Here is a 23,347-nt window from a genome sequence, read left to right on the forward strand (position 1 = left end):
GCAAGATCACTTTAATTGGCGACGTTAGAGGGCCCCCCCCTCCCGCTGCGCTCCGGTGCCCTCCGCCGCTTACCGGATCCGTCAGTAGCGGCGGAGGCAATAGCATCCTTGTCCTTGCTGGGTATGGGGACGAGTGAGGGGAAGATGGCCCCCACCCGTCTCCATACCATTGCAGGGCGGAAGCAACGTCAAAACGTCACTTCCGCTCATAGCTCTTAAATGGACATTTTTTTTTTTCAAATGACATTTTTTTTTTTATTGCATTTTAGTGTAAATATGAGATCTGAGGTCTTTTTGACCCCCAGATCTCACATTTAAGAGGTCCTGTCATGCTTTTTTTCTATTACAAGGGATGTTTACATAATAGGAATAAAAGTGACACTTTTTTTTTTTTTTTAAAAGAACAGTTTAAAAATAAAAAATAAAAGGAAAATAGATAAGAAAAAAAAAAATTTTTAAACGCGCCCCGTCCCGCAGAGCTCGCGTGCAGAAGCGAACCCATACATGAGTAGCGTAAACTAGGAACAATCAGCGCAAACTAAAGAATACAAAATAGGTGCAAGCTGAACACTATAGGGATTCACCAAGCCTATGTATCAAATTACAAAACAATATTTAAATAAATAAAGTGATGCGCTTGTATTATCCCATTAATATCATGCTACCTCATTGTGTTGTCAAAACACGTCCTAAAATAAATGAATACATTGTATAAACTTGTTACAAATCATAAGCAGTGAGAACCACATCAAACCATATAAGATAAATTAATGACATACAATGTGTTCAAAACCTTCATGCGGGATTCCCTTATTAGTGAAAAGACCTCCCGGGGATCTTATTCCAATATAAGATATTTGATAACCAGTGTTCTTGTGAAATAGTGATAAAAAATAAATAAATAAAGTAAATATAGATTATCTAAAATCCAATCCACTCAAATAATACTTGTAATTGGTCACTCATTAGAAGCAAAATGATACCTCCTCTTCGTTTTAAATCAGGGCTTTGTGAGTTTAGATGGATCAGCGGTGCATAGGCTTAATCCCGTTCATCCGCCGGCTTGGATCGATTACTTTCCGGTTCTAGTGTTCTCCCCCATATGAAACATAAGAATGGGAAAATACCATTGCGCACATATCAACCAATGCATACATGAAGCAAAGACCCAAATAGATACACTCACATGATCTCTACAACATAGATCGCATTCTCTAGTAAATGGTCAGTTAACACTTCGCTCCGTGCTGCTGCTGTTTGAATCACTTGCAGACTGCACACTGCCAAGAGCGCCACAGGCTCCTTCTCCCCACGCGTATCGGGACCCTTGAGAAAGTCACGTGCCCAGTGACGATACGCGTGGGGAGAAGCAGCCTGTGACGCTCTTGGCAGTGTGCAGTCTGCAAGTGATTCAAACAGCAGCAGCATGTATGCATTGGTTGATATGTGCGCAAGTGAACAAAAGCTCGGTGATTGGTTTAGTTTTCTCCTCACGCTGACAGCGTGAGGAGGAAAAAAAAGCCGATCACCGGCTTATGTCAAAGGGACATCGGTCCCGAAGAGGAAGGAGGCACAGATGCCTCATCTGTGCCTCCAAGTGCCATCTGTCATTGCCACCTGCCAGTGCCCACAAGTGCCACCTATCAATGCCCACAAGTGCCATCTATCAATGCCCACAAGTGCCATCTATCAATGCCCACAAGTGCCACCTATCAATGCCCACAAGTGCCACCTATCAATGCCCACCAGTGGTGCCAATCAGTGCCACCTAGCAGTGCTGCCATCAATCAGTGCCCAACACTGCCACCCATCAGTGCCGCCTCATCAGCGTACATCAACGAAGGAGAAAAATTACCTGTTTGCAAAAATTTTATAACAAAATATAAAAAAAGGATAATTTTTTTTTTAAATTCTGCCTTTTTCAATTTTTTTTTAACAAAAACTAAAAACCGCAGAGGTGATCAAATACCACCAAAAGAAAGCTCTATTTGTGGGGGAAAAAAAAAATGATAAAAATTTCATTTGGGTACCGTGTTGTATGACCGCGCAATTGTCATTCAAAGTGCGACAGCGCTAAAAGCTGAAAATTGGTCTGGACAGGAGGGGGGTTTAAGTGCCCAGTAAGCAAGTGGTTAATTAAAAAAAAAGTGTATTTTCTCCAAAAAAAAAGTGCGCTTGTAAGACCGCTGCGCAAATACGGTGTGACAGAAAGTATTGCAACGACCGCCATTTTATTCTCTAGGGTGTTAGAAAAAAAATGTATAATGTTTGGGGGGTTCTAAGTAATTTTCTAGAAAAAACAACAACCTGTTTTTAACTTGTAAACGACAAATCTCAGAAAGCGGCTCGGTCCTTAAGTGGTTAATCTTTGACAATTAAACCTGGAAGCTGATTGGTTTTCTGTGAAGAGCAGTGCCAGATTTTGCGCTCTCCTGTATTAGTAAATAACCCGCACTGTATTATAATGAAAAAACAAAACAAAAATAATTATATATATATAAAAGCAGCTTTTTATGAGGTCGACCACAATATTTCTGATTTATAAGGACAATTCCTGTATTCTGTAGATCTGCACCTTCTCCTGTCTATCAGCCATTCAGAGTGAATACTCTCATCATACACCCTCCTCTGTGGGAGGAGTCAGTTGCCATTCCTCACGCTGATAAAGCCGTCATAGCTATCTAGTCTCTGATTGGTTGAAGCATATAGGCGGGGAATTTGATTTGCGCACGGCGCCGCTTCCTCCCCACATGTTCTTTTCCGCCATGATCTGGGACAGATGGAGGTGTTGTTGGTCAGCCTGTTGCTGATCCCATGTGTAATGTCAGCCAGCAGTGAGTATCGTCCTGTGCCATGGACTGTGTATGAGGGAGGAAGTCCTGTCCGCATCGGCCGACTTAGCATTACATCCATATGTGCGGTGTACAGGAGAGGGGGGAGGGGGGAGGGGGGCGAGAAATGTCACCTCTACCAACTGGGGATCCGCCGCTCCGCCCCCCTTTCCGTACCTCTGTCTGCTTATACTGGGGTGGGGGCGGAGTTATGTGTTCCCAGCCTAGCCCCGCCTCCCTACTCCCCGCAATCCCCCCACCCCCACTCTGCAGTGACTGCTGCTGTGAAGTTACGGGACAGCTCACTTCCCTCACCCCCCCCACACTCTTGGTACACTCCAGATCCCCCCTTTCTTCTAGTCTCTGAACCAGTGGGCGGGGCTATGGTTGGCTTAATTTAGCCACGCTTACTAGACTTGGGGGGAGAAGAGCCGCAGTGCACCAAGTAGTGTGGGGGGGGGAGGAATAGGTGTGTACTGTGAGACAGAAGAACACCTACTACTGATCTCTGTATTCTGTGTCACTTCCCAACTTTGTAGGGGTCGGTAGTAAGTGGGGCGGAGTTCAGAGGTCGGTAGTGGGGCGGAGTTCAGAGGTCGGTAGTAGGTGGGGCGGAGTTCAGGGGTCGGTAGTGGGGCGGAGTTCAGAGGTCGGTAGTGGGGCGGAGTTCAGGGGTCGGTAGTAGGTGAGGCGGAGTTCAAAGGTCGGTAGTGGGGCGGAGTTCAGGGGTCGGTAGTAGGTGAGGCGGAGTTCAAAGGTCGGTAGTGGGGCGGAGTTCAGAGGTCGGTAGTAGGTGAGGCGGAGTTCAGAGGTCGGTAGTGGGGCGGAGTTCAGGGGTCGGTAGTAGGTGAGGTGGAGTTCAAAGGTCGGTAGTGGGGCGGAGTTCAGGGGTCGGTAGTAGGTGAGGCGGAGTTCAGGGGTCGGTAGTAGGTGAGGCGGAGTTCAGGGGTCGGTAGTAGGTGAGGCGGAGTTCAGGGGTCGGTAGTAGGTGAGGCGGAGTTCAGGGGTCGGTAGTAGGTGAGGCGGAGTTCAGGGGTCGGTAGTAGGTGAGGCGGAGTTCAGGGGTCGGTAGTAGGTGAGGCGGAGTTCAGGGGTCGGTAGTAGGTGAGGCGGAGTTCAGGGGTCGGTAGTAGGCGAGGCGGAGTTCAGGGGTCGGTAGTAGGCGAGGCGGAGTTCAGGGGTTGGTAGTAGGTGAGGCGGAGTTCAGGGGTTGGTAGTAGGTGAGGCGGAGTTCAGGGGTTGGTAGTAGGGGAGGCGGAGTTCAGGGGTTGGTAGTAGGGGAGGCGGAGTTCAGGGGTCGGTAATAGGGGAGGTGGAGTTCAGGGGTTGGTAGTGAGGCGGAGTTCAGGGGTCGGTAGTAGGCGAGGTGGAGTTCAGGGGTCGGTAGTAGGCGAGGCGGAGTTCAGGGGTCGGTAGTAGGCGAGGCGGAGTTCAGGGATCAGTAGTAGGCGAGGCGGAGTTCAGAGGACGGTAGTGAGGCGGAGTTCAGGGGTCGGTAGTAGGCGAGGCGGAGTTCAGAGGACGGTAGTGAGGCGGAGTTCAGGGGTTGGTAGTAGGTGAGGCGGAGTTCAGGGGTTGGTAGTAGGTGAGGCGGAGTTCAGGGGTTGGTAGTAGGGGAGGCGGAGTTCAGGGGTTGGTAGTAGGGGAGGCGGAGTTCAGGGGTCGGTAATAGGGGAGGTGGAGTTCAAAGGTCGGTAGTGGGGCGGAGTTCAGGGGTTGGTAGTAGGTGAGGCGGAGTTCAGGGGTTGGTAGTAGGTGAGGCGGAGTTCAGGGGTTGGTAGTAGGGGAGGCGGAGTTCAGGGGTTGGTAGTAGGGGAGGCGGAGTTCAGGGGTCGGTAGTAGGTGAGGTGGAGTTCAAAGGTCGGTAGTGGGGCGGAGTTCAGGGGTCGGTAGTAGGTGAGGCGGAGTTCAGGGGTCGGTAGTAGGTGAGGCGGAGTTCAGGGGTCGGTAGTAGGCGAGGCGGAGTTCAGGGGTCGGTAGTAGGCGAGGCGGAGTTCAGGGGTCGGTAGTAGGCGAGGCGGAGTTCAGGGGTCGGTAGTAGGCGAGGCGGAGTTCAGGGGTCGGTAGTAGGCGAGGCGGAGTTCAGGGGTCGGTAGTAGGCGAGGCGGAGTTCAGGGATCAGTAGTAGGCGAGGCGGAGTTCAGAGGACGGTAGTGAGGCGGAGTTCAGGGGTTGGTAGTAGGTGAGGCGGAGTTCAGGGGTTGGTAGTAGGTGAGGCGGAGTTCAGGGGTTGGTAGTAGGGGAGGCGGAGTTCAGGGGTTGGTAGTAGGGGAGGCGGAGTTCAGGGGTTGGTAGTAGGGGAGGCGGAGTTCAGGGGTCGGTAATAGGGGAGGTGGAGTTCAGGGGTCGGTGGGGAGGCGGAGTTCAGGGGTCGGTAGTAGGCGAGGCGGAGTTCAGGGGTCGGTAGTAGGCGAGGCGGAGTTCAGGGGTCGGTAGTAGGCGAGGCGGAGTTCAGGGGTCGGTAGTAGGCGAGGCGGAGTTCAGAGGACGGTAGTAGGCGAGGCGGAGTTCAGGGGTCGGTAGTAGGCGAGGCGGAGTTCAGGGGTCGGTAGTAGGCGAGGCGGAGTTCAGGGGTCGGTAGTAGGCGAGGCGGAGTTCAGGGGTCGGTAGTAGGCGAGGCGGAGTTCAGGGGTCGGTAGTAGGCGAGGCGGAGTTCAGGGGTCGGTAGTAGGCGGGGCGGAGTTCAGGGGTCGGTAGTAGGTGAGGCGGAGTTCAAAGGTCGGTAGTGGGGCGGAGTTCAGGGGTCGGTAGTAGGTGAGGCGGAGTTCAAAGGTCGGTAGTGGGGCGGAGTTCAGAGGTCGGTAGTAGGTGAGGCGGAGTTCAGAGGTCGGTAGTGGGGCGGAGTTCAGGGGTCGGTAGTAGGTGAGGTGGAGTTCAAAGGTCGGTAGTGGGGCGGAGTTCAGGGGTCGGTAGTAGGTGAGGCGGAGTTCAGGGGTCGGTAGTAGGCGAGGCGGAGTTCAGGGGTCGGTAGTAGGCGAGGCGGAGTTCAGGGGTCGGTAGTAGGCGAGGCGGAGTTCAGGGGTCGGTAGTAGGCGAGGCGGAGTTCAGGGGTCGGTAGTAGGCGAGGCGGAGTTCAGGGGTCGGTAGTAGGCGAGGCGGAGTTCAGGGGTCGGTAGTAGGCGAGGCGGAGTTCAGGGGTCGGTAGTAGGCGAGGCGGAGTTCAGGGGTCGGTAGTAGGCGAGGCGGAGTTCAGGGGTCGGTAGTAGGCGAGGCGGAGTTCAGAGGTCGGTAGTGGGGCGGAGTTCAGAGGTCGGTAGTAGGTGAGGCGGAGTTCAGGACTCGGTAGTAGGTGGGGCGGAGTTCAGGGGTCGGTAGTAGGCGAGGCGGAGTTCAGAGGATGGTAGTGAGGCGGAGTTCAGGGGTTGGTAGTAGGTGAGGCGGAGTTCAGGGGTCGGTAGTAGGCGAGGCGGAGTTCAGAGGACGGTAGTGAGGCGGAGTTCAGGGGTTGGTAGTAGGGGAGGCGGAGTTCAGGGGTTGGTAGTAGGGGAGGCGGAGTTCAGGGGTCGGTAGTAGGCGAGGCGGAGTTCAGGGGTCGGTAGTAGGCGAGGCGGAGTTCAGGGGTCGGTAGTAGGCGAGGCGGAGTTCAGGGGTCGGTAGTAGGCGAGGCGGAGTTCAGGGGTCGGTAGTAGGCGAGGCGGAGTTCAGGGGTCGGTAGTAGGCGAGGCGGAGTTCAGGGGTCGGTAGTAGGCGAGGCGGAGTTCAGGGGTCGGTAGTAGGCGAGGCGGAGTTCAGGGGACGGTAGTGAGGCGGAGTTCAGGGGTTGGTAGTAGGTGAGGTGGAGTTCAGGGGCTGGTAGTAGGTGGGGCGGAGTTCAGGGGCTGGTAGTAGGTGGGGCGGAGTTCAGGGGTTGGTAGTAGGTGGGGCGGAGTTCAGAGGACGGTAGTAGGCGAGGCGGAGTTCAGGGGTCGGTAGTAGGCGGGGCGGAGTTCAGAGGTCGGTAGTAGGCGGGGCGGAGTTCAGGGGTCGGTAGTAGGCGGGGCGGAGTTCAGGGGTCGGTAGTAGGCGAGGCGGAGTTCAGAGGACGGTAGTAGGCGAGGCGGAGTTCAGGGGTCGGTAGTAGGCGAGGCGGAGTTCAGGGGTCGGTAGTAGGCGAGGCGGAGTTCAGAGGTCGGTAGTGGGGCGGAGTTCAGGGGTCGGTAGTAGGCGAGGCGGAGTTCAGGGGTCGGTAGTAGGCGAGGCGGAGTTCAGGGGTCGGCAGTAGGCGAGGCGGAGTTCAGGGGTCGGCAGTAGGCGAGGCGGAGTTCAGGGGTCGGCAGTAGGCGAGGCGGAGTTCAGGGGTCGGCAGTAGGCGAGGCGGAGTTCAGGGGTCGGCAGTAGGCGAGGCGGAGTTCAGGGGTCGGCAGTAGGCGAGGCGGAGTTCAGGGGTCGGCAGTAGGCGAGGCGGAGTTCAGGGGTCGGCAGTAGGCGAGGCGGAGTTCAGGGGGTCGGCAGTAGGCGAGGCGGAGTTCAGGGGGTCGGCAGTAGGCGAGGCGGAGTTCAGGGGGTCGGCAGTAGGCGAGGCGGAGTTCAGGGGGTCGGCAGTAGGCGAGGCGGAGTTCAGGGGGTCGGCAGTAGGCGAGGCGGAGTTCAGGGGGTCGGCAGTAGGCGAGGCGGAGTTCAGGGGGTCGGCAGTAGGCGAGGCGGAGTTCAGAGGTTGATAGTGGGGCGGAGTTCAGAGGTCAGCAGTAAGTGAAATGCAAAATCAGCTCTGGCAGCGAAAGGGTTAAAGGCCAAGTCCACCTTGCTGGCTAAGTTTCACTGTACCACCTATATTTTGGGTAAAACAAAATGTGGCATTCTGCAGCCCCCTGTCCCCCCTGTACCTGGATTGTGGGGTTCTTCTTCCATCAACATCATATTCATATATTCAGTGTCTATACTGTATAATGTAAATAAAAAATAACATAAAAAATTATCTATCTATCTCCATACATACAGGTGCATCTCAAATTATTAAAATATTATCAAAAAGTACATTTATTTCAGTACAAACACACAGTGATATATTTCAAGCATTTCTTTCTTTTAATTGTGATGATTATAGCTTAGAACTAGTGAAAGAAAAATATTTGTGTGTATATATATATATATATATATATATATATATATATATATATAATGTATCTCAGAAAATTTGAATATTGTGAAAGTTGAATATTTTAGACTCGTGGTGTCACACTCTAATCAGCTAACTAACTGAAAACACCTGTAAAGGTTTCCTGAGCCTTGGTCATTCAGTCTGGTTCAGTAGGTTACACAATCATGGGGAAGACTGCTGACTTGACAGTTGTCCAGAAGACAGTGATTGTCATCCTCACAGAAAGGTCATTGCTAAAGAAGTTGGCTGTTCAGAGTGCTGTATCCAGGAATCCACCACACATACACAGACGTATCCAGGACATGGGCTACAATTGTCACATTCCTTGTATCAAGCCATTCCTCAACCAGAGACAAAGTCAGAAGCGTCTTACCTGGGCTAAGGAGAAAAAGCACTGGACTGATGCTCAGTGGTCCAAAGTCCTCTTTTTGGATGAAAGTAAATTTTGCATTTTATTTGGAAATTAAGGTCCCAGAGTCTGGAGGAAGAGTGGAGAGGCACAGAATCCAAGTTGCATGAGAACCAGTGTGAAGTTTCCACAGTCAGTGCTGATTTGGGGAGTCATGTCATCTGCTGGTGTTGGTCCACTGGGTTTTATCAAGTCCAAAGTCAGAGCAGCCCTCTACCAGGAAATTTTAGAGCACTTCATGCTTCCCTCTGCTGACCAGCTTTATGGAGATGCTGATTTCATTGTCCAGCAGTTCTTGGCACCTGACCATACTGCCAAAAGTACCAATATCTGGTTTATTGATCATGGTATCACTGTGCTTGATTGGCCAGCAAACCCGCCTGACCTAAACCCCACAGAGAATATGTGAGGTATTGTCAAGAGGAAGATGGGAGACACCAGACCCAACAATGCAGATGAGCTGAAGGTCACTATCAAAGCAACCTGGGCTTCCATAACACCTCAGCAATGCCACCTGCTGATCGCCTCCATACCACGCCGCATTGATGCCGTAATTCATGCAAAAGGAGCCCCGACCAAGTATTGCGTGTATACTATACTGTACATAGAAATGTTGGCTTTCTGAAAAGTATGTCTGTTTTAAAAAACTTTTTTTTTTTTTAATTGGTCTTATGTAATATTCAAATTTTTTGAGATACAGAATTTTGGGTTTTCACTAGCTGTAAGCCATAATCCTCAAAATTAAAAGAAAGAAATGCGTGAAATATATCACTCTGTGTAATAAATCTATATAATATGAGTTTCACGTTTTGAATTGAATTACTGAAATAAATTAACTTTTTGATGATTTTCTAATTTTTCGAGATGCAACCGTATATAGTGTGTGTGTATGTGTGTTGTTTTTTTTTTTTTAATTCGTTTTTGTTATTGCTAAGTCACTTTTATACATGGCTCCAAACTGCCCTGCACCCACTCTTAAAAGGATTGCAGGGTTCTTCTACCCGGCAGCTCCTGACACTCTTTTAATCTGGTATGGCTCTGCCCACACCGCTGCATTCTTCATTTACAGAGATCTGTAAATGAATGAACTACAAGTCTCTTCTGCCACTCGTAGTCTGTTGTGTCATTGTTCCTCCAGCCCTGTAACTGAAGGTTTGTATCTCGGTACGGACATGTAGCCGAAAGGAGTGCCTGCAGGAGGCTGTGCATTGTCCCGCAATCCACTGATTGCGGTTGCCATGCTTTGTGGGTGCCAATGCAAAAAAAATATATTAAAGCCCAACTCTGGGGAAAGTAAAAAATACTCATTTGCAGAGGGGCTACCCAAGGGTTAAAGTGGAAGTCCATGCAAAAACTAAAATCCCTGCATCTACAGACACCACGGATCTAACACTAACCTCTCTATCCCTGTAAAGAAAAAAATGAGTATACATACATTTTTTTGGAAGCCAATCTGACCCGCTCCGATCGCATCCCACGCTAAGCTGACAGCTACGGCTTCGCTGTAGAGGCGGTTGCAGAGGAGACAGAGGACAACGGAAGCCCCATAGTGACACTATGGATGACGTCGCTTCCCATTCATTTTACAGCCGTTGTCGGCTGTGTCCTCTGCAGAGCTTCCACCTCCTGGAGATCGGGTCGGAGCGAGTCAGATCGGCTTCCAAAAAGGTATGTATACTCATTTATTCTTTACAGGGATAGAGGGGTTAGTGTTAGATCCGTGGTGTCTAAAGATGCAGAGATTTTAGTTTTTGCATGGACTTCCACTTTAAGTGCTTGTTTACATCTAGTACAGGCCCATCATCGGTCTTGATGTCAGAGGCAAGAGGAAGCTGGGGCAACCGGTATTGTAGAATGGAGGCTTGGGTAGGTAACAGTGCAGTTCCCAGTCCTCCTAAATATAAATGAGCATTAAACATGGTTGTAAAGGAATGAGGATTTTTTTTTTTTTTACTTTCCTGCTCTCTATGCAGGAAGGTAAAAAACCTGTGTGTAGCATCTCCCAGCCCGCCCAATACTTGCCTGCCCCCCATTTCGATCCAGTGATGTGCACAAGAGCAGCGGCTCTCCTGGGTCTCTCTCCTCACTGGTTGAGCCACAGCAGTGGGACCCATAGGTCTCGCTGTTGTCAGTCATAGCCAGTGAGAAGGGAACAGGGGTCAGGGCAGAGCCATGCACTGTGTGTCTTATTGACTCAGAGGGGGCTTGGGAGCAAGCACGCATGAGTGCCCCCATAGCAAACTTCTTGCTATGGGTGCACTCGACAAGGGGGAGAGGCCAGGAGCGCCAGTGGAGGATCGGGGCTGCTCTGTGCAAAATCATTGCACAGAGCAGGTAAGTATAACACATTGTTCAAGGCTGGGTTCACACTTGAGATTGCAGAGCGGCTCACAGCAGGAGTTTGGTGCATCTCCATTCACTGTTTCAGGTCTGATTTTAGCTAGAATTTGGGGCTGAATTTGGACATGAAACGGACCAAAAGATGCACAGGAATCCTGTGCAATTCACACCGGAGCCGCTGCGGAGATGTGTGAACTGGCTCAATAGAGAGCCGGTCATAATCTCCTGCTATGTGATTTGTTTGCATTAAAACCCCCATCCAATAGGTGTGAACCCAGCCTACAAGAAAAACCCCTAAGCCTTTAATATCACTTTAACTCTTGGGGGCAGCCCTACTGCAAGGGAAGATTTTTACTTTCCCCAGGTTCAGCTTTTGTAGATTATAAAAAAAAAAAACAGTGGAACATACCATTAAAGTTACCCTGTTGCCAGACTATTGCCTGTGAACTTGTTAGTCATACAGTCAGGTACACTACTGACCTTATATTTTATGTTCTATTCTTGACTTTTAGTCTGTGATTCATTTTTACAACCAGCATCAGATACGGATCCAGTAAGATGTTTGAAGCCGGAGCCAGCCAAACTTGGTGGAAACATCACTCTTATTTGTACCCTCCCGCACCGCATGGAGGTCATTCAGGTGACGTGGTGTGAGATAAAAGGCAATAAATATAAAGTCTTGGCATCTTGTAGCAAAGAATATGGGCCACAAGTAAATCAAGAATTTTCAGCATTTATTTCTATCGTTCCGTTGGATCCAGGCGAAGATTTCTACAGATCAACCATTGAAATTTCGAAGTGGGAGAAGGAGGATGAAGCTTGTTATGGATGTTACTTTAGCATAAAGCATTCTGATGGTGTTTATGGTGAAGTTTTCCTGGCAGATATTGGTAAGTTGGATCTGGAACTATTCATGTTTTGACACGTTAGATCAGGGCTGGACATTGCCTGGTCGCCAAAAAAACCCTCTTGGGTGACTGGCTCATTGTGAGCCATTTCTCTGATCTTTCCACTGCCTGCCTTTTCAACACTTCATCCCTTGTTTCAACATTACTTCCTTTTGATCACTACCATCAGCCTTCTCCTCCCCCGCGCATCCTACTCCTCCCCCGCACATCCTACTCCTCCCCCGCGCATCCTACTCCTCCCCCGCGCAGCCTTTCCCTTTCTAATGCACGCTCTGTCAACCTTTTACATTCCCTGTCACAACATTCCTTTCCCTCTGTACCCTTCTCTGCCGTCAGTTTGCTGTACCCCTTTTCTCCAATTCTGCTTTCAGCATCACTCACTGTGTGGTGCCTCCCTCCTGTCATTCAGTGAATTACAGTACAATAAGTTTTATCCCCCATCTCCTGGGGATATCGCCTGAAAAAAGCCTCAGCTGCAATCCCAGTGTGCGCTGCGCTGGCAGGGCGTCACAAAAAATCCTGCCAGCAGCTTCTTCCCAGCGGTGGATACACCGCTCCTGCCCATTGAAATCAAAGAAAATACACATAATACAAATGTTATAAATTGAGTTGCAGTTCAGTGAGTAAAATAAGTATTTGATCCCCTACCAAGCAACAATAATTCTGGCTCCTACAGACTTGCTACACTATGGGGTTTATTTACGAAAGGCAAATCCACTTTGCACTGCACGTGCACTTGGAAGTAAAGTTGCTGTAGATCCAAGGGGGATATGCAAGGAAAATAAAAAAACGCATTTTAGCTTGCATAGGATTCGATGATAAAAATCAGCAGAGCTTCCACTCATTTCAGATCTACCCCTTAGATTTAGAGCGACTGCACTTCCAAGTGCACTTTCAGTGCAAAGTGGATTTGCCTTTCGTAAATAACCCCCTATGTGCTCATGTGGTACACAGATTAGTCCTGTCAATTTCAGAAAGGTGCTCCCAACGACAACCTGTTATGTGTGTAAAAGACACCTGTCCACAGGATCTCTTCCATTTAAACCTCACCGTCATGAGCAAGACCAAAGAGCTGTCTAAGGACGTCGGGGACAAGATTGTAGACCTGCACAAGGCTGGAATGGGCTACAAGACCATCAGCAAGAAGCTTGGTGAGAAGGAGACAACTGTTGGAGCAATTATTCACAAATGGAAGAAATTCTAAATAACCATCAATCGCCCTCAGTCTGGAGCTCCATGCAAGATTTCCCCTCATGAGGCAAGGATGATCATGAGAAAAGTGAGGGATCAGCCCAGATCTACACGGGAGGAGCTTGTGAATGATCTCAAAGCAGTGGTTTCCACTGTCACCAAACGATCCATTGGTAACACAATGGGGGTTATTTACTAAAGGAAAATCCACTTTGTACTGCAAGTGCACTTGAAAGTGCACTGAGAGTGTACTTGGAAATAAAGTCGTTGTCGATCCAAGGGGGGCATGCAAGGAAAATAAAAAACAGCATTTTAGCTTGCACATGATTGGATGCTAAAATCAGCAGAGCTTCCCCTCATTTCAGATCTACCCCTCAGATTTACAGCGACTGCACTTCCAAGTGCGCTTTCAGTGCAAAGTGGATTTGCCTTTCGTAATTAGCCCCCAATACGCCATGGCTTGAAATCCTGCTGCGCCCGCAAGGCCTCCCTTCTCAAGAAGGCACATTGTACAAGCCCATCTGAAGTTTCCCAATGAACATCTAAATGATTTAGAGAACGATTAGGAGTACTTGTGCTCAGTCTAAAAATAGCGCCTGCAAAGCACCCTGAAAGTGCCGCTGCTTTGTCTCCAATGTGAAAGCCCCGAGGGCTTTCACACTGGAACGGTGCGCTGGCAGGACGCTGGCAAGTCCTGCTAGCAGCATCTTTGGATCGGTGTATACACCGCTCCTGCCCATTGAAATCAATGGGGCAGCGCGGCTATACCGCCGTGTTGAGCGCCTTCTTCCCTCAGCCAGAACACTGATTATGGGTCTTTCAGCAATGACCTAAAACATACCGCCAAGACAACAAAGGAGTGGCTCAAGAGGAAGCACAATAAAATCATGGAGTGGCCTAGCCAGTCTCCAAACCTTAATCCTAAAGAAAATTTATGGAGGGAGCTGAAACTTCGAGTTGCCAAGCGACAGCCAAGAAACCTTAAGGAATTAGAGAAGATCTATAAAGAAGAGTGGACCAAAATTCCACCTCAGATGTGTGCAAACCTGGTCACCAACTACAAGAAACGTCTGACCTCTGTCCTTGCCAACAAGGGTTTCTCCACCAAATACTAAGTCATGTTTTGCTCGGGGATCAAATACTTATTTTATTCACTGAACTGCAACTCAATTTATAGCATTTGTATCGTGTTTTTTTCTGGATTTTTGGTTGATATACTGTATCATTTAAAATACACCTATGATAATAATTATAGACCCTTTTTTCTTTGTAAGTGTGCAAAGTTACAAAATCTACTGGGGATTAAATAATCTCTTTCCCCACTGTAGCATTTGGGATGCATTTCTGCTTTTTTAAACCCCAAAAGCTGATCAATGTGAAAGGGCCCTTAGAAAACAAACTGAGATTGCAGTACCAGATTTCATCAGCAGATGTCAGCATAGGAGAAACCTATTTTCTGTTCTGGCCCTTTGGTATATGATGTGCAGTCCTCAGACTTCAGTAGTTAGTATTATTATTATTATTATTCAGGATTTATATAGCGCCAACAGTTTACGCAGCACTTTACAATATAAAAAGGGAGACAATACAGTTATAATACAATACAATAGGATTAGTAGGAAAACTATATCAGCCTCTGGTAATATGTTCCCAGTTTCATTATGTCTTCTGCAGCAGTGCATCCAGAAAGTATTCACAGCTCTTCACTTTTTCCGCATTTTATTATGTTACAGCCTTATTCCAAAATGCATTAAATTCATTATTTTCCTCAAAATTCTACAAACAATACCCCATAATGACAACGTGAAAGAAGTTTGTTTAAAATCTTTGCAAATTTATTAAAAAAACAAAAAACATCCCATGTACATAAGTATTCACAGCCTTTGCCATGACACTCAAATTTGAGCTCAGGTCCATCCTGTTTCCACTGATCATCCTTCAGATGTTTCTACAACTTGATTGGAGTCCACCTGTGGTAAATTCAGTTGACTGGACATGATTGGGAAAGGTACACACCCGTCTATATAAGATCCCACAGGTAACAGTGCATGTCAGAGCACAAACCAAGCCATGAAGTCCAAGGAATTGTCTGTAGACCTCGGAGACAGGATTGTATCGAGGCACAGATCTAGGGAAGGGTACAGAAACATGTCTGTAGCATTGAAAGTCCCAATGAGCACAGTGCCCTCCATCATCCATAAATGGAAGAAATTTGGAACCATCGGGGCTCTTTGTAGGGCCAAACTGAGCGATTGGGGGGGGGCCCTTAGTCAGGGAGGTGACCAAGAAGCCGATGGTCACTCTGACAGAGCTCCAGTGTTTCTCTGTGGAGAGAGGAGAACCTTCCAGAAGAAAAACCATCTCTGCAGCACTCCACCAATCAGGCCTGTATGGTAGAGAGGCCAGGCAGAAGCCACTCCTCAGTAAAAGGCACTTGACAGCCTACGTGGAGTTTGCCAAAATGCACCTGAAGAACTCTCAGACCATGAGAAACAAAATTCTCTGGTCTGATGAAACAAAGATTGAACTCTTTGGCCTGAATGGCAAGCGTCATGTCTGGAGGAAACCAGGCACCGCTCATCACCTGGCCGATACCATCCCTACCGTGAAACATGGTGGTGGCATCATGCTATGGGGATGTTTTTCAGCGGCAGGAACTGGGAGACTAGTCAGGATCGAGGGAAAGATGAATGCAGCAATGTACACAGACATCCTTGCTTAAAAAAATGCTCCAGAGCACTCTGGACCTCAGACTGGGGTGAAGGTTCATCTTCCAACATGACAACGACCCTAAGCACACAGCCAAGATAACAAAGGAGTGGCTACAGGAAGACTCTGAATGTCCTTGAGTGGCCCAGACTGGAACCTGATTAAACATCTCTGGAGAGATCTGAAAATGGCTGTGCACCGAGGCTCCTCATTCAATCTGAGGGCGCTTGAGAAGTCCTGCAAAGAAGAATGGGAGAAGCTGCCCAAAAATAAGTGTCCCCCAGCTTGTAGCATCATACTCAAAAAGACTTGAGGCTGTAATTGGTGCCAAAGGTGCTTCAACAAAGTCTTGAGCAAAGGCTGTGAATACTTATGTACATGGGATTGTTTTTTATTTTTAATACGTTTTACAAAGATTTCAAAGAAATTTCTTTCATTTTGGCATTATGAGGTATTGTTTGTAGAATTTTCAGGAAAATAATGAATTTAATCCACTTTGGAATAAGGCTGTAACATAACAAGATGTGGAAAGAGTGAAGTACTGTGGATACTTTCCGGATGCACTGTATCCCCAGGCAACAAGCATTCCATATATTGAACATTATGTGCAGCCCTTTGGTGATGTCAGGGGCCGCATTTGAGGCCCCCTTTAGCTAATAAGTTGACAACCACTGGTCTAATCCTATTTTTCATTATAGGTCTATCAAATGAACTTGCATGTTCAGCCTCCGGGACGGACATCAACATCACCATGAATCCACTAGAGTTAAAAACACAAAGGTCTAAGCATGATGTTAATGGGAACTCTCTACTTAAAGGAAGATATCATGACCTAAGCGTCAACCCCTCCTGTATATTTGTTTCACGAGAAGCAGGGGGTAAGTAATGCTCTAAATCTGAACTCCTAGGAAAACCCCTAAATACATATACAAAGTATGGATAAGGACGGTCAATTGTAAGCACTGCCTCTGCTGCTACCTCTTCGTTAACACCGCTGAGCAACTGTTTGAATTTAACACCACCATGGGAAATGAGATTTTTAACCGCTTCAGCCCCGGAAAATTTTACCCCCTTCCTGACCAGAGCACTTTTTGCAATTCAGCACTGCGTCGCTTTAACTGACAAACGCGCGGTCGTTCGACGTTACACCAAAACAAAATTGACGTCTTTTTTTCCCCACAAATAGAGCTTTCTTTTCAGTGGTATTTGATCACCTCTGCGGTTTTTATTTTTTGCACTATAAACAAAAAAAGAGCGACAATTTTGAAAAAAAAAGATTTTTTACTTTTTGCTATAATAAATATCCCCCAAAAATATATAAAAACAAAAAAAAAGTTTTTTTCCTCAGTTTAGGCCGATATGTATTCTTCTACATATTTTTGGTAAAAAAATTGCAATAAGCGTATATTTATTGGTTAGCGCAAAAGTTATAGCGTCTACAAAATAGGGGAAAGATTTATGGCATTTTTATTATTTTTTTTTTATTAGTAATGGCGCGATCTGCGTTTTTTTTTTTTTTTTTAATCGTGACTGCGACATTACGGCGGACACATTGGACACTTTTGACACTATTTTGGGACCGTTGTCATTTATACAGCGATCAGTGCTATAAAAATGCACTGATTACTGTGTAAATGACACTGGCAGGGAAGGGGTTAAACACTAGGGGGCGATCAAGGGGTTAAGTGTGTCCTAGGGAGTGATTCTAACTGGGGGGGGGGGCAGGGCTACCACTGACATGACAGCGATCACTGCTCCTGATGACAGGGAGCAGTGGATCTCTGTCATGTCACTAGGCAGAACGGGGAAATGCCTTGTTTACATAGGCATCTCCCCTGTTCTTCTGCTTCATGACACAATCGCGGGCCCCCAGCAGACATCGAGTCCGCGGGATCCAGGGTCATGCTGTACGTGGCGGGCGCGTGCACCCACTAGCCCAACCGATTAAAGGGGACGTACAGGTATGCCCACTTGCCTACTGCTGCCATTGTGCCGAGGTATATCGGCGTGCAGCGGTCGGCAAGTGGTTAACCACCTCCAGAATATTTACTTCCCTTCGTGACCAGGACATTTTTTTTTTGCGGTACAGAACTGCATTATCTTAACTGACAATTGTGTGGTCGTGCGACGCTGTACCCAAATAAAATTTATGCCATTTTTTTTCCAAAAAATAGAGCTTTCTTTTGGTGGTATTTGATCACCACTGGGTTTTTTTTTTTTTTTTTGCACTATAAAAAAAAAACTGAATTTTGCGACAAAAAAAAACAAAACAATATTTTTTACTTTTCTGTTATAAAACATTTCCAAATAATAAAAAAAAAAATGTAAAAAGAAATAATCTAATTTCTCCAGAAATTTAGGCCAATATGTATTCTGCTACGTTTTTGGTAAAAAAAAAAAAAAACCCCACAATAAACATATATTGATTGGTTTGCGCAAAAATTATAGCGTCTACAAACTGGTGTGTGTGTATATGTATGTATGTATGTGTGTGTAATATATATATATATATATATATATATATATATATATATATATATATATATATTTGAAAAAAATCTGATTTAAATCCCCCAAAAACTCCATATCTTGGAGGGGTGTCATACTTTACGCATATGGTCATGTGTCAGCTAAAATTTGTCCACATAGTGTGTATTTAAATATGTTTTTTTTTTTTTTGTTATTTATTTTTTTTTAATTGGGTAAATGGAGAAAAAATACCAAAATACCAAAGCCCTATCGATGATATAAAAATATTGCACCATTATTGGTCTTGTTTTCAGGCAAAAAGGAGTTAAAGGAAGGATCAGATGTAATGGTAGTTTTGCAATGTAACGCAACTGGAACAGAAATATCTCAAATTAACTGGAACAAACCAGGAACTGCTGTTGGAGAAAATAATAAAACTACAGATGGCAACGTTACCACCATCACAAGTTCTCTTCTGATCCCACTGTCCTCACTGTCCCCTGATCAAAAAGTATCTTGCAACGTAAATCATGCCACAGAAGGTAGGTCTACTTTCCTAATATCACTGCACTGACTATTAAAGAGAGTCGGCACCATGGACCGGCCTTGCAGAAGACAACTTTGCTTGGTCCAAACCAACTATTTAAAGTTTAATGAAACTTGGTGTTAGGTTTCAACTCCTTATTAACCCATTGTTTACCTAATCATCTCTAATTATTCTAATTATTCCGCCTTCCCCTTCTCAACATAGCTCTTATTTTCCTGCTGATTTTTGTTTATTTGTATGTTGTTGTTGTTTTTTTTTTTTTTTTTTTTTTCTCGTTTAATATTTTTAATAGAGAACATTTTAAATAATTACAAGAAGGTTACAAACAATTGGTGGTAACATGTCTCTAATTGGTAGCATAGGCGAAGCCATACAGCATTATTGAAGCATGCACAGGAAAACCTTTCCATGGCATTTCACCTAGGTGTGAATATTAATCCTTCGGGGAAGGAAGCAAAAAATGGGACCAAGGAGGGGAGACGAGAGGAAGGTCAAGCGGGCACCCTAGGTTTGGTAGTAGGAACAAACTTCGGATATGTGGCTAGGGGGCAGTAAACCCAATGGGTTGAGTCACAGTTTTACTTGCAGTTCATACATAACTAGACAATGTACAAGCAGCAAGAGAGATTGAGATGGAGCGAGCAGGTAGTCTGCCAACCCTGAAGTGTTAAGTCTCCAGTGGATTGAGAAACAGATGCCAAGTTGTTGTGATGGCACAAAAAAGGAAGAGCGGCGTGGTGCTGCAGATTCCTTCTTGTTTCTGAAAATAAACTGAAAAATGGAAGTTGAAGATGCTCATGTACCACAACAGAGCAATCCTGTGCTTTACTGGTATTGCTTTCAGATCAGGAGGCCTTATTCATGTCTGCATGTTGGAGGTATGTCAGCAGTGAGCATTTGGGTCATAAGATGTTTCTCTACTTTTTGCCACAGATCCTTTTTGATAATGCCCTTCTCTGACTACAGAACTGTAAGTGAACCCCTTGCTTTGCCCACACAGGGGAAAGCAACAGGCTCATCTAAAGTGGAATTGTGGGTAAGTATTGGTAAATGAACCTCTTGCTTTGGCATGCATGGGTAAAGCACAGATTTACTTTAAAGTTTTTAATAAGTGCAGGGGAGATAGAAGCCTTAAAATAATACTAGGGTAATTTTCTAGTGGCTGTTCTCATAGGCTGAGTTCTCAGCTTTAAAGTCTAAGTCTACAGTGCCTTGAAAAAGTATTCATACCCCTTGAAATTTTTTAGTTTGTCATGTTCCAACCAAAAATGTAAATATATTTTATTGGGAGTCCTGCATGCCACATTTTTGATGCGGTTTCAAAAAATACGTAGTCTAATAGACACTAATGGGAGCGCACCTAAAACTGCAGGTAAACCTCACAAACAATCATGCTATACCCAAACCGCAGCTCACCGGTGTGAACCCGGCCTTAGACTAAAAGGATGCTAATTCTGGTGTGTGTATCTTTTGTGGTTTTGCTTATTTTTCCATATTTTTTTTCTCTAGGCAATTCAGACAAAATGGCGGTGAAGGCTGTTAGAGAATGGATCTGGGCACCGCTTGCTGCAGTAGTAGTAGTGGCGACATTAGTATTTTACATTTGGAAGAAGCATAAAAGGTAAATAAAATGGGTACTAATAGCCATGGTCACAGTTAAAGGGCTGGAAGCCAGACACATGGATTCCCTACACCCTAAGTCAGCCTTTCTCAACCAGTGTGCCGCGGGATCAGGGGAGAGAAGGGCTGTCAGATGAGCCCGATCTCCCAATCACCTGCCGAACTGTACATCGGCACTGTGAGAAGCTCCGTCAACCTCAGCAAAGTGAAAGTAAAGTGCAGGGGAGTGTGCTCTGCTCTCTGCTTCCCCCTACAGTGCAGTACCCGGCTGAATGAGGAAACTGGAAAGGTACTGTGCTAGAAGCTAGATTTGTTTTAAAAGGGCTTTATACATGTGTCTGTGTGTGTGTGTGCATGTGAGTGTCTGACTGTCTGTGTGTGTGTGTACGTGTGTGTGTGTGTGTGTACATGTGTCTGTGTGTGTGCATGTGTCTGTATGTGTGTGTACATGTGAGTGTCTGTCTGTATGTGTGTTTGTACGTGTGTGTGTGTGTGTGTACGTCTGTATGTGTGTTTGTTCATGTGTGTGTGCATGTGTCTGTATGTGTGTGTGCATGTGAGTGTCTGTATGTGTGTGTGTACGTCTGTATGTGTGTTTGTTCATGTGTGTGTGTGTGCGCATGTGTCTGTATGTGTGCATGTGAGTGTTTGTATGTGTGTCTGTATGTGTGTTTGTACATGTGTGTGTGTGCATGTGTCTGTATGTGTGTGTGTGTGCATCTGAGTGTTTGTCTGTATGTGTGTGTGTGCATGTGTCTGTATGTGTGTCTGTATGTGTGTGTGTGCATGTGTCTGTATGTGTGTGTGTGTGCATGTGTCTGTCTGTATGTGTGTGTGTCTGTATGTGTGTGCATGTATCTGCATGTGTGTGTGCACGTGTCTGCATGTGCGTATGTACAAGTGTCTGTATGTATGTGTCTGTATGCGTGTGTGCATGTGTATGTGTCTGTATATGTGTGTGTGTGTGTGTATGTTACTTTTAATCCTGACACCCCCCCCCCCCCCATTCCTGTACCATCAGAACTGCTTTTGTAGGTCTTGTTTGTGATAGCAGCAAGGACTGCTTCTCCTCTGAAAAGCAACCTGTGCACAGATTGCTTTTCAGAGGCATTTGACAGGCGGTAAAGAGGCATTATGTTGCCTCCTCACCACCTGTTATAATGCAGCATCACTACACCGCAACCGTGCAATGTACACAGTTGCAGGGTAGTTGCAGTTCAGCCACATTCACCCTGGGTATACCTCCAGCTGCAGCCACAACATGTGTACACCCCCAGCTGTTGTCTCTGCAGCTAAAGGGAAAGAATTTGGGGGTGGTAAAAACAGCTTAACCATGTGCTTTTACCACCCCTCCAACCCGACATGTGAACAAGCCCTTGGTTCACATCTGTGTTGCTGCATGCTGTGTGTAGTGCAGCCCATTCATTTCAATGGGCTTCCCTAACCACAAAAATTCAGGGAAGGAAATCCTGACCTTTTTTTTTTTTTTAAATTGCACTGCACCAAAAGCACCCCACATTTTCCAATGTGTAAGGTACCATTAAAAATTAATGGCACCCCTAAAGAGCAGAGCATTTGTCTGTGTGTCAGGAACGAGTGCGATTTTGCGCATGTTCCGTGACACACAGTAACGTGAACCAAGCCTTGGACTGGGGTGCCTCAAGACTGAAAATACTTTTTAAGGGCGCCCCAACTGGAAAAAGGTGGGCCGGGGCCAAGCCACACTGTGTACCTCAATAGAACGCATACAATGGGGCTCAGGATTGAACCTGCACAAGTACCCCCCTTTTGCAAGCGGCTTGCTGGGGGGGGGTACACGAGGGCAGGAGGAGCCAGGAGCACCCCAGAAAATGAGCTTTGGTGCCCCCTTAAATTGATATTAACCGCTTGCCGACCAGCCGCCGTCATTAGACAGGGGCAGGTTGGCATGGCTGACCGAATTGCCGTAGCTGTACGTCGCGCACTTTAAAAGCAATAGGGCTGCCGGATGCGCGTGGCCGGCGCCTGCGTTGTCCGCCAGCCACTCGCAATCGCTCCATGGAGAGCCAGAACATTGATCTGTGTATGTAAACAAACAGATCCCCGTTCTGACAGGGGAATAGAGAGAGATCGTCTGTTCCTAGTGATCAGGAACAGCGATCTTTCTCCTCCTCCAGTCAGTCCCCTCCCCCCACAGTTAGAAACACCTCCCTAGCGAACGCTTAACCCCTTGGTCGACCCCTAGTGTTAACCCCTTCCCTGCCAGTGACATTTATACAGTAATCAGTGGCTATTTTTAGCTCTGATCGCTGTATAAATGTCACTGGTCCCAAAAAAGTGTCTGATCTGTCCGCCGCAAAGTTGCAGTCCCTCTAAAAAATCGCAGATCGCCGCCATTACTAGTAAAAAATAAATAATAAAAATAATAAATCTATCCCCTATTTTGTAGACGCTATAACTTTTGCGCAAACCAATCAATATACACTTATTGCGATTATTATTTTTTTTTAACAAATATGTAGCAGAATATACATATATATATTGTTTGTGTGTGTGTGTGTATATTTATTTATTTTTTATATATTGGATATGTTTTATAGCAGAAAGTAAAAAATATATATATTTTTTTTTCAACATTTTCGGTCTTTTTTTATTTATAGCGCAAAAAATAAAAACCAGAGAGGTGATCAAATACCACCAAAAGAAAGCTCTATTTGTGGGAAAAAGAGGACATACGTTTTGTTTGGGTACAACATCGCACGGCCGCGCAATTGTCAGTTGAAACGACGCAGGGCCGTATCGCAAAAAATGGCCTGGTCATTAAGGGGGCAAATCCTTCTGGTCTTTAAGTGGTTAAAGGATTTTTTTTTTTTTTTTTGTTAATTACAAACATGTTTTACTTGCTCTGTGCAATGGAATGGTTTTGCAAAGAGCAGGTAAGTAAAACATCTTTGTAATAAAAAAAAATCCTATATCACTTTAAGGGGGCAAACTCCTGCAAGCATAGAGTGAAGACACTAGGTCATTTCAACTGGTAAATCTCTGACACTCCCAGGAAGTGTCCTAACTTGCTGCTAAGATCCACCCCCACATATTCCTATTGGTCCATTGCTATGGATGGATAGCCTCAATGACCAATAAGAATATGCAGGACAACAAGCATTGCGGCTATCGGAGTCTAAGCTTTTTCTGGCAGAATGGCCCAACCTCTGGCCATGACAACAATCTAACTCAACCTTAACAATATTTAGCTGGGATGGGTTTTGG

At 46.5% G+C, this 23,347-nt stretch overlaps 1 protein-coding gene across 4 annotated transcripts in view; it reads left to right on the top strand.

Annotated features, from left to right (window-relative positions):
- LOC141129300 (uncharacterized) overlaps positions 1 to 23,347 on the top strand; it is a 75,203-nt gene that overhangs the window by 37,522 nt on the left and 14,334 nt on the right. For 2 of the 4 annotated variants that reach the window (XM_073617250.1, XM_073617247.1), the window contains one exon: positions 11,170 to 11,303. In XM_073617250.1, coding sequence (XP_073473351.1) covers positions 11,170 to 11,176 — 7 coding nt within the window. In that variant the 3' untranslated portion in view covers positions 11,177 to 11,303. Of the gene's footprint in view, positions 1 to 2,396; positions 2,835 to 11,169; positions 11,548 to 16,163; positions 16,344 to 18,248; positions 18,477 to 19,990; positions 20,103 to 23,347 lie in introns of those variants that run through there. The other 2 variants (XM_073617251.1, XM_073617252.1) reach the window with 2 other exon arrangements.

The sequence above is a fragment of the Aquarana catesbeiana genome, linkage group LG02, assembly GCF_042186555.1.
Source record: "Aquarana catesbeiana isolate 2022-GZ linkage group LG02, ASM4218655v1, whole genome shotgun sequence".
NCBI lineage: Eukaryota > Metazoa > Chordata > Amphibia > Anura > Ranidae > Aquarana > Aquarana catesbeiana.